Source organism: Typopeltis vanoorti, chromosome 15 (genome assembly GCF_054136105.1).
Source record: "Typopeltis vanoorti isolate ZY-2024b chromosome 15, IOZ_Tvanoo_1.0, whole genome shotgun sequence".
Classification (NCBI taxonomy): Eukaryota; Metazoa; Arthropoda; class Arachnida; order Uropygi; family Thelyphonidae; genus Typopeltis; species Typopeltis vanoorti.
In genome coordinates, this window is record NC_143563.1 from 27,268,025 (window position 1) to 27,287,733 (window position 19,709).

Below are 19,709 nucleotides of genomic sequence, written 5' to 3' on the forward strand. Positions count from 1 at the left end.
TACAGTGCTTGACTGCACAAAGGAAGACATTGCTTCAAATCTAGTCATGAACTAGAGGAAATTTTTTTAAGCTTTTTTTCGACCGGTTCCCGAGTTAATCGATCTCTGGCACTGGCAAGCGGGTTTTTTCTCTCGGAAACTCAAGAAAATCAACAGTAGAACCCACATCATTTCACATTAAATATATTGTTAGGAACCACGAGATGGCGGCACTTGTCGAGCCATCTCTCTTCCCTGCGTTGTAATAGCAGGCATGTATGTATGGTAGTGGTTACAGGTTTGTTATTTGTGAGAATTTTAAAAATTTATTGTTATTCTGAATTGTTGTGCGAACTATTTAGCATTGCTAATTTTAGAGGAAATATGGAAACTTTAAGATGCCGATAGTAAGGCTAATAACTTAGAATAAAACATAAATTCGGATTCGAAATATTAAATATGGATGCAAAGAGATTAAATAAAAAAATGGAGGACTGTTTGAAAGAAACAGTCATATTGCAGAAGTTGATATTTTAGGTCATAACTGTCACAAGAAGTCTAATTGAATATTGCAACATACCAAAGTACTTAGATTAACGTATGTTAAGTGCTGAACAATTGAACAATTAATGCAGTGATACAGGTCTTAAAAGCGGGTAGTCTGGCACCCATTTAAATTATATCGCTGGTATAGAAGTCAGGCAAGGTGTAAGATTGCTGAAGAAGTTAATACAAGGAAGTAATGCATCCCCCATCCTCCTTTTTGATATACATTAAGAATGTGATAAACAAGTCGCATTGCTTCCAGGATGTTAAGCGTTTCCGTTGTTACTAGAATGAACCAGTGTAAATTCTGATGTTAACTGATATCAGTTCCTCTGGTTGTAGCAAATTTCCTTGGTGGTGGAAACAGAGATGCTACCATGCATGCAACTAGACTTTCACTTGTGTGGAGTCTCAGAGGTTACTCTCACAGCAATGCAGTTTTAGTGACAACATACCCATAATAGCACATGAAACACCAATGCAGTTTTTAGATATAAGAACTGGTATTCGCAGCACAAGCTCTGCAGATGAAAGGAGTGTCAGCCTTTTGTGGACTCTCAGTGTAATGATAATTACGAGATTTTCAACATTTAGAAAAAGGCGTTATTTACATGATTATGGACTAACACAACTGGGAAAACTTCCTGTTAATAATAATGGACATATATAAATAACTGCCAACATTAATTTTTCAGTATTTTAATCAATGAGATCCCTGACGTTTTCTTCCATCGCTTTCTTAAACCAGCACCAGAAGCGATTTAAACTGAAAGCAGAGTTAATTCGTTTCTATTATGACTTAAATATCCATTTCTAATTTAAAGAGCAGTATCTGAAGAAGTATAACATAAACAGAGAATCATTAGGTTCAATCAGCTAAATATAATTAAGAATATTAACTGAGACACAATATGCAATAAAATGTTAGGTTTACTAATTAAATGAATTACAAATATTATTTCACAGATGTGAAATTCAAATACAGTGGCTGTCACGGGAGCATGATTATGCAAAATGATCTCAATATACAGCTGCAGGATTCAAAATAAAATATTCAAAAATAAATCTCACTCCAATTTTCATAATAGCACTTTGAAAAGCCTCAAATATGACATAGAAATAGGACAAATCAGTGCGTAGCAAATATCGAAAATTTACAAAAAATAAATATTTCTAAAAGAAATTATGTACTGATGTATGAAACTTCAGTTTATAAAGACGAAATAAATTAAGTTTTGTGGCACATTTCAGTAATAAATTAGGAAATCCTGTTTTGCCACGTCCGATCTTTACAAATATATATGTTACAGCAGAGATGAAGTGAAAAGCTCTGAGGAATCTCAGGTTGATTTGACAGTGTGTAAAAATAAAAGAATCTACCAATGCCTTTTTGGTAAAAAGAAAAATCAAAACCTTAGATTGAGAATTACCAGAAAATAATTTACGACTGGCAGAATCTCACCTATTTAGAAGAAAAGGTTGCACGACCACGAGTTGAACAAATGCTTGTTGTTAAAAGAAAACTTAATTTTGCACTATATTATTTTTAGAAAACCTTTCCTTTGGCGTATGCACTACTAAATGTCGTTTTAAATTACGTAACTGTGTGTAGGTCTTGCCACAAGTTTCACAAATAAAAGTTGCCTTCTCGGTATGTGCGATTACATGTCTCTTCAAAACATTCGCTCGAGAAAAAGTCTTCCCACAAGTATAACAAGAAAACGGTTTTTCTTGTGTATGAAATAATAAATGTGTTTTAAGGTGATCTCTTCGCGAGAAGGCTCTTCCACAGGTTTCACAAGTGAAGGGTCGTTCCTGAGTATGAACTCGTAAGTGCAGTTTCAATTTGGCTGATCGCAAAAAGGCCTTTCCGCAGATCACACAATTATATGGTTTTTCCGTCGTATGAACTAATAAATGACTTTTAAGACCACTTAATTGTATAAATTGATTTCCACATATATCACAGCAAAATCGTTTCTCTTGAGTGTGAATCAACAGGTGTGTTTTCAGATTACTTGATGACGAGAAGGCTTTGGCACAAATTTCACACGCGAATGGTTTCTCCTTGGTGTGAACTAATAAATGACCTTTTAGATCACCTGATCGTAAAAACTTCTTTCCACAAGTTGCACAAGTAAAGCGTTTCGCTTGAGTATGGATTAACTGATGTGTCTTAAGGTATCTTAGTCTTGAAAATGTCTTACCACACGTTCCACAAGGGAAGACTTCTTCTTCCGTCTGATCCAGTGATTCTGTTTTCAGTGTCGTGTTACAAGTACATGTTTTACCACATGCTTCGCATTTAACACATTCAGTACCAACCTCAGAAACATTCGATACTGATTCATCATTTATTTTGCAGGATGAGATACTGATTTCCTGTGGTTCGCTCTTTGCACATGATAAGAGTTTCTCTTGAGTATGAATCAACTGGTGCTTTTTCAGGTCCCTTAGCAGGGGAAACGTCTTATCACATGATTCACAAGGGAAGATTTGTTCCGGTGTTTCCTTACAAGAACACGTTTTACCACATGTTTCACATTTAATACGTTTAACAACTTCAGATAAATCAGGAGGCACTGGGTCATCAGTTGTTTCACTGGATGAGGATGAGTTACTATTTTCCTGTGGTTCGCTCGTTGAATTCTGCTGTACATCCATTGTATTCTTACCTTTTCCTAAAAAAATAAATAAAAAGCGTTGTATTTTATAGACATTGCACACGTACAACAATAAAAAATTAGGCATTGTTGTATGCTTCATTTACAAGGCATTAACTTAAATCAGCATGATTTAGAATGCAATTTAGAAACGGTTTCACAGAAATTGTAGGGTTATGTTCTGAAATCGTTATATATATAAAACGATTTCGGAACATAACCTTTATAATATCTACTCCATAATATAAAATAAGCCTTTTTATGTAACGTTTTTTAAAACTCAGGGCTACCCTGAGTGTCGAGTCATCAGAATTCAAGGAGAACCGGCCTACCAGTCCAGAAATAGAGGGGGGAACCCTTTCGAGTTATCAAAATTCGAGTCATCAGAATTCAAGGAGAACCGACCTACCACAAGTCCGGAACTCAGGGGGGGGGAGGAACCCTCTTCCGATCATCAGAATCCAAGGAGAACCGGCCTACCAGTCCAGAACTCAGGAGAGTTGGCCGCCGTAGTCCCCAGGAGGGGGAACCCTCCTTTCGAGTGATCAGAATTCAAGAAGAACGGCCTACCAGTCCGGAACTCAGGGGGTTACGCCGCAGTGGGAGCAGAATCCCCTTTCGAGCGTTCAAAATTCAAGGAAAACCGGCCTACCAGTCCGGAACTCGGGGGAAAGGGGGCTCCCGTTTGAAGACTCGACACGACAGCGAGGAAATGATAGTAAACAATTAAAAAGTGGGTCTCATAACTGCATTCTTGTCTAACATCACAGCTATTGAAGTAAATAATTTTGTTTTTCCATTTTCAATCGGACCTCATTAAAGAGGTCCGATTGAAACTCATTGAGAAATGTTTATTGATCTTAAATAACAAATTTCTTTAAATTTATATCACCCAGTAATCATTTTGAATTGTTTCGCCAATAATTCTGAACGATCCGGTATATAATAAAGCAAAAATTTAGCTAATATTTATTCCCCAGTAATTATACGGAGCTGTTTTATGAAATTCGCAACGCAAAGAAGAAAACATTTTCTTTATAATTAGCTTAACAGTTTAAAGATACTTATGTAACGAAATGTAAGCAAATTTTTCTTTTTGGCCTACATATTATTATGATAAAGAAATTAATAATAATCGAATAGTATTAATCGTAATATTAGTCAGGTGTATTAATGTTATAATAAAATTCGAAAGAACAGAATATATATTATAGATATACAACTCCATGTTGCATTAAGACCGACGTAATACAGTGAACTGCGAAAATATGAATGGTGTAAACGCCATTCATATTTTCCCTTTATATGAAATTAAATTTTTGAAACTGCTTAGATGATTTGTATACACATGTGTCATGAGGAATAATAATTTATTGCCTTTCTTCTCACCAGACGGTTACCATTCTAATTGCTTTTAAAAAAAAAAGTTTAAGAAATAGTACGATATTAAATTTGTTGCGATGGCCACGGAATTATTTAAATAAAATATCGCCAGTTTTTTTGCAAGCATATTGTGAAGAAAATAATAACAACAGAGGCTAATCATAAAAAAAATTCTTACCCCGTTTCTCATGTTTTCATGAGAAACGAGTACATATATCTCAGTTACAAGTTATCACAAAGGATTGCAATTAATTGATAAAGTTATTCGATTCATAACCACACTAAAGCTGATGGTGGCTCGGATGTGGCCTAGGGAGTCTTCAGTTGGATGTCTTTGGTACGTGCTGCACCAACAACTCTCAATGCATCCTGGTAGGTGGAATTCATGGCCGACCATTTACACCCATCATGAATCCCAATGGAGATGGCATCTACCAACAAGACAACTGTTCATCTCATAGGTCCAGGCAAGCTACTGCTTGATTCCAGGAGCATTCTGTTGACTTTGAAATGATGAAGTGGCCATCTAAAAGCCCTGATTTAAATCCCATCAGAAATCTTTGGGATACCGTTGAGCAGTGTTCAGGTCCGTGCCCCATTCCCGCTGAAATTGAGGGAATTGTGGACAGCTCTGGAGGATGCATGGATCGCCATACCTGTTTAACATTTTTGCAAGCCTGTGGAGTCTTTGCCTCGACGTTTGGTGTTACCGGGCCCAGAGGGTGCTTCCAATACGTTAATAGGCAGCTATTCCTAATTCAATGGCACACTCCATTGTATATATATTGCATAAATGTGTATGTACAACAGGTTTACAACCTTTCATGAATGAGTAGGGCAAAACTGCAGCAGACCCGTTTTACAACTGGTAAAAATTTTCGTTATGAATAAGCCCTTTACCGGAAGTTGCTGACTGAGATCAAGAAACAAACGAGAATAAAAGATTTTAATTAGTATGAGTTTTAAGTCACAAAATGTTCCACAGATGAGTTATTTTTTTAACCGTCCTTATGAGTATGTGCAGATCACTTCACAAGTGCAGAAGAAGGCTAGAGTTATGACTACTGTAATTTGCCTCGCGCTTCAAATTTGCGTCAATTTTCAATAAGCGCCCAGGGGGTTTGCTGTATACACAGTATATTATCTTTATATTATTACATATACTGCATATTTAATGTATATATATATAAAATAATTACATTGTATTGAAATAACATGTCAGAGCGCATAGCTGCAATTTTATCAGCTAGGGGGAGAGAGGGAACGAACTGTTAGAATGTTAGTTTAAACACACCCGTGTGATTGAAACATATTGATTAGGAGTGAGTGTGTGTATACACATACAGGATGATTCAAAAAGATGGACTCAATTTTGTAAGGTCTATATATAAAATATAGAACTAATGACAAATATGATGTAAACTATATTTGATTATACTCACAATAAAGTTTATAGATGTTCAATGTGCCCCCCCCCACCACGGACAACATCAAGACGGTAGCTGAATTCGTCTCACGTTCTCCTCCGATACACGCCGTACCGAGCTTTTTCCCTTACACAGACCTGTTTGCTCAAATTGATAATTCCAACGACAAATGCTCTTCCTCGTTGGGGGTTTAATGTTGAACCGATGACGAAACGCACTCCGCACCACAGTCGCCGACTCGGTTTTAATGAGCTCACGAACGGAAAAAAATTTGCGCTGCATAGTAGCCATTTTGCTCATAACTGACGCTGCTGCATACGGCTGTGCGCTCTAGTGGTAGTATTTCAAAGTTTAGGACTTCCTCTTTCAGATGTTATGTAGATCGTCGTACGAAACTGAGTTTATCTTTTAGAATCACCCTATATATATTGTGTGTTAAAATTGGCCAATTTATGAAACAAATATATACACTAACTCAGTTCACAAACTTATTACAATCGTTCTAACAGTTCGTAACCCCCCCCCCCCCCCCCAAACACACACAATAACGGAACTGTTGCTATGTAGCAGCATGGCACGGAATTCAAATCTGGCGAAAAAAGATACCCCCCCCCCCCTTTTTTTCCGCCTTCAACGAATGAAGCGATCTCCTCCTCTCTCAGATACAAAAGTATAATACACTGAGCGTCTACTTAGGGGATTATACAGTGAAGAGTTCATTGGATAGTCTGGGGAACTGCCATTCGTGTCCTACTTAAATTCCATAGGCTGCTTTCCAGGTTTTCGTGTATGGACTGCTCAGAAAAAACAACTCGTGTTCACTTCCAGCATTCTGACCAATGCACCCAATAACAGAACTGGTAATGATTATGTACAGAAGGATGAAAATTAGTGTAATTAACATAAATAGCTGTGCATTTATTTCTGAAATTTACTCGAGCATCTAATTTGCTTGATAAGAGAAACTTATAACAAAGAAGCTTTAAATTCTCATTGGAAACCAAGGAAGATCTAGAGCGGTTGATTCTAATTGGTTAGGAGGGAAAGTAAAATAGCAATATTTTACTCTCAAATTAATTACTTCATTATTAATTAATACTCAAAAAACCTCAGTTTAATATAAAATTAATAAAATTTGCGATTTAGAACACAATGTTCACATGATTCCATTTAATGAATTTCGGTCATTAGAATACATGTCTCAAGATCCGCCCAGTTTATTTCAATTTTGGTTTTAATGAACACGTAGTGGGGACAATTGATCGAAGCGTAGAACTCATAACTTGACCTTACTCGAATAATACAGATACACAACTCGATAGAGTTCCCTGAATGACATAACTATTGCAAACATGGTTTCTCAAACTGCCAATAATTGAAAATTCTGATGTCAACAATATTCGGCTGAAAAGCATCAATAACCGTACTGAGAGACCACGTAAGTCTAATGATATTTTGTGCATTGAGTATCAGGCAATCGTTTTCTTTATTAAACTACGTTCGCGAATACATATTTCTAATTAAATAATCTAGACATTTTTTAAATCCATACATTTGCTGTTTCTTTAATTCCAGCATTCAAGTTTTAACAAATTTTCCACATATATATATATACATATACACACATTCACACACACACATATATATATATATACACACACATACACACATCTTATTTTTCTTGTATCTTTTCATTTTCTACTTGTGTTTCAAACGTTCGGTAATCACGTACCCCTTTTAAAATTTTAGAAATACTGGCATATCTCATCACAGGCAAACGCAATTTTGGAGCAGGTATAACAGTATTTCATTCAAACTCTGATAATTATAAAAATAATAATTTTTTGGGTTATAATGAACTACAAACATGTGAAACATTTTTAGTTATATGCATACAAAATACATATAGTAGTTTTAATGAAGCGGAGAGTTGCGAGCCTTAAGTTCGGACTACGAGTTTAAACTTTTAATGCAGTTCGAACAAGATCGTGCTGTCAATCAAACTAAAAAATGTCTGTCATGCTAAGAAACTTATTTTTTTATTATTACTTTGTGATACCTCCAAGGAGTCCAAAGACTCGTCGAGGGAGGATACCTACTCTACAGCTTTCTGTCTCCATCCACCAACTACATCGAACTCCTACTACCATCATCAACGCCATCTGCCTGCCCATCACAACTAGTATTATTTGTCTGTAAATTGTGTGTCCTAAAGGCCGATTTGTCTGTATGCGGGTTGAAAAACCCAAGTTTCCAAAAACTTAACCACTGCTCCTGATATACTGATTGGCCTATAATTTGCTACTTCTGTCTTGACGCCTCCATTATGCAGTGGAATTATTTTACCATCTTTCCACCCTATTGGAACCTTAACAGACTTATTATTATTATTATTATTCCTGATACCTCCAAGGAGTCCGAAGACTCATCGCGGGAGGACATCTTCAACTGTCTCTACACCTTACCTCTACTACCAATCAACGCCATCTACCGACCACCTCCAACACCACCACAACTAGTAATTTTTGTCTGTAAATTGCGTGTGTTCTGAAGGGCCGATTTGTATGTATGCGGGATGAAAAACCCGAGTTTCCGGGAGAAAAAACCCTGCTACCTCCGTATGAGATCGGCTAACTCACCATCGATTGAAATCGACCAGATAAAGATTCCTCCCGTCGCGACGAGAATCGAACTTAGGCCTATTCAAATCGAAGGGCGCAATGTACCGTCGTTCTTCCAATTGCGCTACGGACTTAAATATATATACGAGTATAATGGATTTTTTTTTTGCTTTACTTTATAAATTCAAATCATTACTCAGTGTTTCCTTCTCTGCTACAAGTGATATATTAGTCATTTGTGTCCTTTCCCTTGTTTAGGTTTCCTTTATTTAAAGCTTTTATGTAATTTTTCTTTCTTATCGCTACTTCCAATCTTCCACATCACATATTTGATCCCACACACTTTTTTTATTTTTATTTTCATAACTCATCTTTTCTGTTTAGGAGTTTCTGTTCAATTTAGTTCTGCGTCATTTGAAAAGTAATTTCTAGTATACCTACGTCAAGTTATTAACATGATGATAGGTATATCCCAGTGGTGAACTGCTGCTAACTTATGATCTACCTAAATAGTAGGTTCGTGTTTTGGAGAAATGAGAGTTTACTTGTCGTACTCACCAATGAGATTCCCTGAAAAATCTTGTTTTTAAAATTATTTATTTTTATTAACTATTTTTCTCTTAACTGCTTTTTCAGTAAATTCTCTTTCAACCAAATTGGCTCTCAGAAGACAGTTGTCGAACAGTAATTGCTCATACAATGCTGACTAGTACTAGAGCCTACCAATCATCGTGCATCACTGTTTATTACACGTTCACTGGAAAAATCTTTATTGTGAATTGCAAAGAAAGCCAAGTCATGCATATATGAAGACAGAAGCATGTTTGGTGCAATAAATTACTACCCTTGCGATCAAATTACACGTTATCCCATGAACTAGTTATGCATACGTGCATTTATGAGCAGCCTTGGTTTTTTAAAAAAGCGGGATGGACTTGTGAATAAATAGTATAGTGACCCCTTCCCATTGCATAGGTGCAAGCATATTGTACTATGAATTACAGTAAATTACCTTAAAAATCCACTTCAAAATCACGGATAAGGAAAATTTTTTTCTAAATAATGAAATAAAATGTCACAACCAAAGGACCATAGACATTAAAATAAATAGGATATGAGAATTTAAAGAATACTGGAATGAAAAATTTGGTATGATTAAGAAAGATAATAAAGCATTATGCATTTTATGTTCCAAATCAGTTGTTTGTAGGACTTATTTTTAAAGAGACATTTTGAAACTGTTCATAAGAACTTAAGCAATAAAAGTAAGCAAGAACAAAGAGAATTAATTTCTCGTAAAGTGAGCAAAAAAACAACAACTGATACTTGGATGAAATTTATTCCACGCAGGCCTAGTACTAACTTAGTTGCTGCTAGTATTAAGGTTTCAGAAGTTAACTACTGGCCAGGACGTATATATACTTCCAAGTTATCATGGATGCAAAGTGCATATTAAAATTGTAATACCATTGATATTACATTGAAATATATGATGGACACAAAGATATGAGGATGTGTATTTGATCCGTAATGGCCGGTAAGGTGGTTAATGCACCACATGGAAAACTACTCAGTGATGGGAGTATATTAAAGATGCATGGCTAGAACGTGTTCCTTTCCTTTTTTTTTTTGACAATCTTTCACAGAAAAGGTGAAAATTATTCAGCACATTAAAGGTTTGTCTGTGAATAGAAAAACAGTTAATGATAGGATACTTAAGTTGGAAAGGAATACAGCAGAACAATTAACAAAAGATTTGGCTTCATGTAAGTTCTTTTCTATTTGTGTTGATGAGAGCACACACATCACATCATCAGGCTAGGCTAGCAATCTTTGTTTGATTGTGTAGGGTTGACGACGTATGCAAAGAAATGATTAACTTCGTAACACTACCTGATCATATCACTAGGGTAGAAATATGTAAAGCAGGTATGAACAAATTATCTGTTCGGCAAACTGATATTTCAAATGTGGTATCCGTTACCCAGCATGACAAGAAGCAGGATTTGTAAATCTCTTTGCAAAACATGTTGGTCATCCACTGATAGGTTTCATTGCATTACATGTGCAAAAGCTGACCTAAAGAAACTATAAGAAGTGATGCAAACAGTAACCAAGATGGTTAATTACATTTCTGCACATGCTTTGAATAAAAGACAATTTCAGAATTTATTGAATGAGGTGGATTCGGTATACAAAGGACTAACAATGTTCATTGGCTTAGTCGAGGTCTTGTTCTGAAACGATTGTTGAATGCCTGGATGAGATAAATCTCTTTTGACTAATCAACAAAGGATGATTTGAACCTAAAATTACAGGGCTGTGGGAAGACTCTTGGTGTTATATTTGATGATATAAAGGCATTTGAAATGAAACTGGAGTTTTTAAGAGGGATGAAGACAGTGAGAGATTTAGATATTTTCCAAACCTAAAGAAATACATCAATGATCTCCAAAAGGATGACAAAACTCAAAAAGCTATTTTTAAATGTCATTGTGTCAACTGTTGAGAAGCTCTCGAAGATTTGTTAAGTTCAGAGAATTAGAAGAGACTGCAAAGTTCATTAAATTTCCAAACACTATAAAACTGGATGAATTAAACTTGCAGATGTTTTTGTGGATAAATATGGATGATTTTGAAATGCAGTTGATTGATTTTCAAAGTAGTTCAATTTGGAGGCAGAGATTTGTTGACCTCAGAGTTGATTTGAAAAATATCGAAAAGGAGCAATTAAAGATGGGAGTAACAGAGCGAAGTGCAGAAAACGAGGTATTCAGGACTTGGAATACTATTCCAGAAACTTTTGTATGTTTAAAAACCCTTGAAACAGCATTACTATCCATCAGTAGCCTTACAGATGAAGCTAGTAGCTGAAACTAAGGTTACAAAATATAAACTAGTCATCAGTGATGCAGCAGCAGCAGAAGTCTAACTGATGCTAAATAAATAAAACATCCACTATTTTTCTTTCTCTACTTTTGATTTGATGTTTTCTGCTAAAAATCAACTTCTGTTTAACATATTATATAGGTAAAATAACATTTTATTTTATTTTATATGTAATTTAATAAAAGAATATCTTTAATTTCATTTTTTTTTATTGTGCTTTAGTCAAGTAAAACAATTATGAGATTGTTCACTGTAGTTGGGGGAGAGTTGTATAGTAGATGCCATCCCTCGATGAGTCTTTGGGCTGAAGGTGTTATGTAATAATAACAATAGGTAATTTTGGAAAAATATTGGAAAAACTTATGTCTGATTGATCTTTATAAAAAAAAAACAAAAATATTCAGGATTGTTTACTCTTTTGCTGATGTTAAAAATTGTGTACCTGTATATGGCAGCTAGAATTCTGCATGAAAGATTTGCCAATTTTGGCATGCATAATTAAAACGGTTGCCCATCCTGGTCTAGGAGGACTGATTCAGTCAGAACTGCCTTAGAATAATGAAATGTTAGATATGACAATATCAGAGTACTTACAAGTAATAGTCTAATTTGGAAGAAAATTGTGGAGAGGATATTAATAATAATGTAAACTTAATTATGTAGTGCTCTCATAGTAGCCTGAACACCCTTGGAGGAATATAAAGAAAGTGATGATGACAATTCTCAATGCAATGCTTTATTAAATTAAAAACAATAAATGGAGAAAATAAAAGTAAAATTATATATTCCTGGAGATTGCGGGCAGAAACTATTTCGACTCATGGTTTGTGACGAGTATGCAGTTGCTAGTTGATTTAACTATTTAGATTATCAGGACCTATTAAATTCAGTGTCATTATCTTTTGAACGATGGTTTGTAGATGGTGTAATCATAAAATAGAAATAACTAGTATTCTTATGTACTTCACCTGGCACAGAAACTAACTCATTTATGTAATACATATTTTCGATACAATGAACTGTTCAGAAATATTACCTTTAAACAAAAATTCTACTGAAAAAAAAAGTATCAATATATATGATTCATGAATGAGTAAAAATGTGAACACCACAAGCGAAAAGGGCTTGTTACCTGATCTAGCGCATGATCACAAATACATGTGAAACACAACTAGGAGTGAATAATGGGTTGCAGCTGTAGGCTACAATCCATTAATGTTCACGTGAGCACTAAATTAGTTTCTAATTTTTAATTTGTTGGTATGTCATGTTTTTGTCTTGATCTCTTTCATGCCAAAAAGCTATTTGGAATTCCTTGTTCAAAATCACATTCTCATTTTGTTTTTGCAATATTATTATTATTATTTTCCAAGACCTCATGGAGTCAAACACTCATCTGGGAGGTCCTTTTATCACACACACATCTCATCATACTGAGTCTTAAACACACTCAAATTCCTGCAGACACCACACTCTCAGGCAAGGCATTCCAATCATTCACAACTCTGCATGAAAAAAACCTGCCTCTCACTCCCCTACTCACACCCTCTTTATACAGTTTCCAGGGATGACCTCTGGTTCTCCCCTGATCTCCCACCATTCTCTGTAGAGCTTCTCCACCATTGATCTTATAACAACCCCTTACCAACTTGTAGGTCTCTATCATATCTCCCCTCTTCCTCCTCTCTACCAGACTCTGCAAATTACATCTTCTCAATCTTTCCTCATACTCAACATTCCAGAGGTCAGAAACTACCTTAGTCAGTTGCCTTTGGACCCTTTCCAACATCTCTTCATCCTTCTGAAAACCCAGTGACTAAATATGGGCACAATAGTCCATGTGTGGCCTAATCAAAGCCTTATACAACGGAACAAGAACCTCCCTACTTCTACACGTCAGTGTGCTCTGCATCATCCCCAGTAGCCTTTGTGTTGTCTTCACAATTTTGGCAATGTGTCCTCTAAATTTTAGATCCTTATCCACTATCACCCCCAGATCTCTTATTTCCTCTACCTCCAACAATATATTCTCACCAAGCATAAATTCTGCATCCCATCTTTGTTTTCCAAATTTTAAAATCTTACATTTTGCAACATTGAACTCGCATCCCCATTTCCGTGCCCAATCACTCAATTTATTCAAGTCTTCTTGCAAGGCCACAACATCTTCACTACTCTTTATGGTTCGTCCCAACTTTGAATCATCTGCAAACAAGTGAATATCTCCATCCAAATCTTTGCCAATATCATTAATATACAAGTTAAATAGTAATGGCCCTAAAACAGACCCCTGAGGCACTCCACTAGTGCCTTTCATTTTCCTGGATATTGCACTCCCATACACAACTTGTTGATACCTATCAGATAGCCAGTCTCCAATCCAATGCACTAATCTAATATCCAACCCCATCTGCTCTAGTTTGACTGTCAACTTATCATGAGATACGCTATCAAAAGCTTTTGCAAAATCCAAGTATATTACTGTGCATCCTTCTCCACTGTCCAAGGAAGCAGTCACTTTATTGTAATAAGTAAGTAGATTACTAAAACATGACCTCCCTTTAGCAAATCCATGCTGTCCATCAAAGATTATACCACTGTTGTCTACCCAACTCTGGATCCTAGTTCTCACAAGCTTCTGCAACAACTTAACCACAACACCTGACACACAGATAGGCGTGTAGTTTGATGCTTGAGTTCGATCACCTCCTTTATGACATGGCACAATCTTGCCCTCCTTAGGAACTTGGCCAAGTGCAAGACTCATATTAAAAAAATATGTCAAGGCAGGTGTCAACTCTCTGGCACTTTCCTTCAGAATATGCGGTGATATATTATCAAGTCCCACAGCCTTATTTACATCTAGTTTACTCAACTCCCCAAACACCTCTTGCTCACTTACAGTTAGTCTCTCTTCCCCATCAACAACTGCTCGCAACTCCATGAAGTCACATTCACAAGACTGAAAGATCTCTATGAACTGCTCATTAAGTATCTCCACCACATATTCTGCAACAGCTGTCTTTATACCATTTTCTCCAATCAATGTCATCCTTCCATAATCATTCTTTCTTTTGCTGGCTACATATCGAAAGAACTCCCTAGGATTCTTTTTGGCTTCATTAGCTAACTGCTGTTCATACCTCTCTTTAGCTACTCTCACCAGCCAAGTCACCCTCCTTGCCTTGTCTTTGTAGACCTCATGAAATTGGTTATTTCCACTTCTCTAATGCTGCCTCCACAATGCCCTTTTTCTCTGTATCACATCTGCTAGATAGTTTTTCAAAATCCCCCAAGCTGCAATGATCTCTTTTCCAGCTAACTCCTCATTCCATGCTACACCCGCAAGCTGTCTCCTGAGCTCTTCATAATCACCCCCCCCCTTGTAGTTCCCCACATACCCTTTTCTCACAGGGGTTCTCGCACTGCTGGCAACCACCCAGGTAATCACCTCGTGGTCACTCTCACCAATTGGTGGATGATTTGACACCTCATTTATAATTACATTCTCTGATGAGATGACCAAATCCAAGACCCTTAATCCTCGTGTGCCCTCTGTTACATACTGTCTGAGGTAGTTATCCCTCAAAAACTCATTCTCTTTACATCCAGTTGCTATCTCATCATTCCAGTCTATATTGCCATAATTAAAATCACCCATAACGATCGCCCTTTTCTTATTTGCTTGGCTAATTTGACTATACATTTCACTATCACCACCATCCACATTACCTGGTCTATAACAACATCCCACCAAGTATTTGATTCCATTCACCTCTATCTCACACCATACTGCCTCAAAACTACTGGCACTATTTCCGTCTTGCCATCTTCCGTCTGTATGGACATAACTCTTTCTCTATCATCAATAGCTTCTTCCAATCATGTCTCACTGATTCTGACAATCTTTGGGTGAACAGACGCAATTAGTGCAACCATTTCATCTGCCTTCTTTCTTATACTTCTAGCATTGGTATAGAAACACAACAGCTCATTTCTGGATCTACAGCTAGTTCCAATGATACCACTCACTCGATGTGATCTCTCCATACTAGACTGGGGTCATTTCCCTTTCTGCTTCTTCATTTTAGAACCCTTTTCAATTCCAACTGTTTCCTCTTGATCTCTGGTCATCCCATTCCTTTCCTGCCTACATATGCTCTCACCTCCTCTTGGAGCATCCACCTTTCTCATGTTGTGTGCCCCTGTCCACCCTGAGCCTCCCCGTTTCCCTGCTCCTCTTGCACACCCATTCTCTCATTTTCTATACTCATACCACTCACTTCCCCATTCATATCCACTTCTTCAATCTCTCCTGCTCTTCCACATCACTCCCCTCTCGATCTGATTCATTTTCTCTATTCACTTCTCTACCTTCCAGCAGCAGTCTCTCCAAGCGGCTCACACCATAACCACTCAAATGCAGTCCATCGCTCCCATACAGCTCACTTCGTGCCTCAAACTCATTCCACATATTAACAAACTGTCCTCCCATCTCCTCACACATTTCAGCCAGCATATCATTCATAATCCTTGCTCTCCGCCTCATTTCACCACAGTCATACCTAGGCAACACGCTATTTGGAATTCCTTGTTCAAAATCACATTCTCGTTTTGTTTTTGCAATAACAGCTTTATATATTATTATTATGTGACACCTCTAGGTAGTCCAGACTCATCAAGGGAGTGTGCCAACAGCAAACGATTGTTCCCTTCCAACTACTAACTGCACTCAAACTTGCTTAACTTTTTTCGTGAGCCATTAGTAGAAGAGCCTCTACTACCATTAGTAGTAGAGGCTATACTAATCGACCAACCTTTGCCACTCTCTGTCAAAAGACAATCACCCATATGCACTGAGATCAGTGGTTTAGTACAGTTCATATTCTGTTTTTCCTTATTCTTAACATGTTCCAATTTTTTTTTTTTATATCTCAAAGTTACATTTTGAAAAGTGCATATGCTAGCCTGCAATAACACATCCAATTACAAAATCTATTAGACTGCATACATGAAATCTTAGGCAAACATGTGATAAAAATACATGCTCACAATAAAGACCATCTAGCAACTAGTAAATTATTATGGTATTAATTTCTAGATTTCTTTATTCTAACCACCCAACAATATTCTTATAGAAGTTCAAGTGCTCCCTGATCAGATTATAAAGGTGGCTATTTAAGATTTCATTGATGCTTTCGGATTATATATATGTCTACCTTTCTGCAGATGTATGCACCTTTTTTTGAATTTTACAGTTTATCTCTAAGCATCAGACTATTCACACTACACTGACTTTCATCTCTCTTTAAAATAATTTGTACTAATATGTAAAGTTCCATGTTAAATCCATTGATTAATCTTCTCTGAATGCTCCAAAATGTTAATAATTCATCTCTATTAGAAATGTTTGTGAAGAAGCTTTTTAAAAAGTCAATCCCTCCACACTTTTTTTTATTTTTTAAAACAGGTTCTTATTCCTAGGTCTTATATGGTGTTTCATTTCACTACGCTTGACATTCAAGATTACATTTTCACACATTTAAATGAATCAGAATGAGATGTCTTTTAGTATATCAAAATGCGTGAATTCATTATAAACGGAAAAGTATAAACTATACAGAATGATGACTCTTTTACTTAAAAACATTTAAGTTTTTTCTAATATTTTTAAATTGTCTGTGGAAGTAAAAGTTAAGATTTGAATCCATAAATCAAACGCACGCAAAAGCATCCACAGGTTAAAAGCTTTGATGGATCTTTTTAAGCTTAAAAGTTTACGCTTGAAGTAGGAGTTTTTGGACAATCTGATTTAATAAAGGTTTCTGGAAGGGAAACGGGAAAACAGCCACAGCAAAAGTTTTTGTACTTAGTCATACAAATCAATAAAAACCCACATCTGTACATTCCGGTATATCTTACTATAAATATATTTAGTGTCTGTTCAAGCAGAATCCAATGCCCGAATGATTATTCTCACAAGAAGGGTTGAATATCTGGAGATAAATAAGAATAATTACCGTATATTTCCGTGTATAAGACGATCCCTATTTTTTGAACCCAAAATTAAATCAATATTTTAAACATAAAACATTCGATAGTTTTTAAAATATTCAAAGTATATGTAGTAATTAGATAATATTTTTAAGATACATACTAAGATGAATTTTCTGTGTTCTCATGGACAACCCTTCTCTCCTCATGAAGTTGAAGCACCATTTTGCCTTTCCTGTGAAATCAACAATGTTCATTTCTCTTGCAAACCTTTTTGCCTCATATTGAATAAGCTTGGTTGATACACATATCCCACTCTGGAGCTGCTTCATAATCCAAGTTTTAAGCCTCTGCTCCAAGTTTGGCCATTTTGCTGGTTTTCCTCTTAAGGCCCTCTTTTTTTCTGGCATCTCGAGTAGTTGTTTTTCCTGTTTTCTCCACTGTCTAATCATACACTCAGTGGGAGGAGGGCCAAACTGTCTCTCTGAAGCTTTATTTCCATGTTCTTTTGCGTAATTGACGACTTTTAACTTGAATTTTGAAGAATATGACAATCGTTTTTTATTTTGGGACATTTTTATGGGCTACTGTTGGAAATATTGTTAATGTATTAACTTACCTCGGACAACGAGTTGCAGACGAATGAATGCCTTCGGAGCTCTGATTGGTTTATTCAGAATCAGCCATTAATGACGCTAATCGACAGATTTAACAAAGGCTAGTGATTGGCGGAAGCCTGTTCGCTGAGACAAGATACCTGCAGTTTCGTCACGACACCGGCGGGTTTCTCAACCCGTTACCCCCTCCCCCCCGTGTATAAGACGACCCCCAATTTTTGGTCTAAAAATTTTAGAAAAAAGTATCGTCTTATACACGGAAAAATACGGTATATTAGAAGGTTCCCGTGTTTCTAATTTGACAGTCCGTAAATACCACTGTGGTTTTCCTTTCAGCTGCCACAAAAAGTTCACATTTACTACTAAGATGTCAATTAATTTATCCATAAGAACTCATATTCCTTTCTTGTATTTATTTTTTAAGATCTTAATAACTCTCACCTCTCTATTTGCATGCTTTTCATCGGGTTCAACTGCAATTATCGTCTCGCATTACAGTAATTTTTTTTTCATCAATGCGACTGCGCAAATGACGTCACGAAAGCAGAATATACCCAGCATCATGGCAGATAGAATTATAGGGAAGACTTCTAATTCACTTGATGCCTATTTAATATAATTTGCAGAAAAATACCTAAGGGTAGTTTAGTTTCAATGATGTTAAAAGGTATGTATACTTTGCTTATTCTTACTACTGCTAAAGTGAAAGGTTTCCTATCAGTGATTTACAAATAAGCGTGTTTAGGCTTACCGGTGTTGCTATTTTCTACCGACAACGAAAATGCCATTGCTGCTTCATTCTCTTTAGAGTGGAATATTGTTCTGACAAGATAGTTTAAAAATGTATCAACATTCCAATATTTATAAGCATCATTTCTTATTATAAAATAACAACACATTTTTCCCACAGCAAATTATGGAAGATGTTTAAATATTTAGACGTCTTTACTGGGACAGTATCTACTAATTACTTATGTAAAGGAATGTTTCTCACTTACGAATTATTGGATTTTTGGTTCCAAACAGCAGATAACTTCATCCAGAATTCAGTAGTGGTGGTGTCCTTATATCAATTTTCATAACTGAATCACTAAATGGTAATTTTTGTAAATTAAGTACTCAGCAATGCGAGTGCAAATAAAAATCTTCCATCTTTCTTACCAGTTCATGTAGTGGCGTAGATATCATCGGAAGTGACGTTACCCGTAATCTCAACACCAGGCCATATTCCGGTCTTGGTGGTGGATGTGTGGTTTGACGCAATATGCCATCATCCACTCGCCGGTGACATTTCGATGAGGTCCTCTCTCCTATGTATCCCCCCCCCCCAAAAAAAAACAAAAAAAAAACGGATTTATGAATAAGAAATATTATTTTCTGAGGGGACAAAGAGTAGTAAGTTATCTCCATAAAATGGTTTGCATATATTCACATGTATTTAATCTAATGTGCCGTGTTTTTTAGTGGAGTAGAATACCTTACCGCGATGAGTTTGGACTTCTTGGAGGTGTTACAAAATACAATTTCGACTCCGAGTGCTAACCGTTTGCTATACACAGTAGCTATTCCACAAATGCCATTGTGCATATG

At 36.3% G+C, this 19,709-nt stretch overlaps 1 protein-coding gene across 2 annotated transcripts; it reads right to left on the bottom strand.

Annotated features, from left to right (window-relative positions):
* Positions 1 to 1,480: 1,480 nt before the first annotated feature.
* Positions 1,481 to 19,258, bottom strand: LOC150098542 (uncharacterized). 2 transcript variants are annotated; one of them, XM_090405043.1, is made up of 2 exons: positions 19,118 to 19,258; positions 1,481 to 3,206 (listed from the first exon to the last, which is right to left on the bottom strand). In XM_090405043.1, the coding sequence occupies exon 2, from the start codon at positions 3,187 to 3,189 to the stop codon at positions 2,050 to 2,052; it is 1,140 nt and encodes a 379-aa protein (XP_090261169.1). In that variant the 5' UTR covers positions 3,190 to 3,206; positions 19,118 to 19,258; the 3' UTR covers positions 1,481 to 2,049. The 2 variants fall into 2 exon arrangements, with proteins under 2 accessions (XP_090261169.1, XP_090261168.1); XM_090405042.1 differs by lacking the exon at positions 19,118 to 19,258 and adding an exon at positions 17,666 to 17,795.
* Between the last annotated feature and the right edge of the window lie 451 nt (positions 19,259 to 19,709).

What these genes read in the sequence shown, in the direction of transcription:
- LOC150098542 (XM_090405042.1), bottom strand. Translation starts at nt 17,759, where the DNA reads ATGAACATTGTTGATTTCACAGGAAAGGCAAAATGGTGCTTCAACTTC. An exon ending in AACACAGAAAATTCATCTTA is followed by an intron (nt 3,207 to 17,665) that starts GTATGTATCTTA and finishes TTATTTTTTTAG; the next exon opens with GAAAAGGTAAGAATACAATG.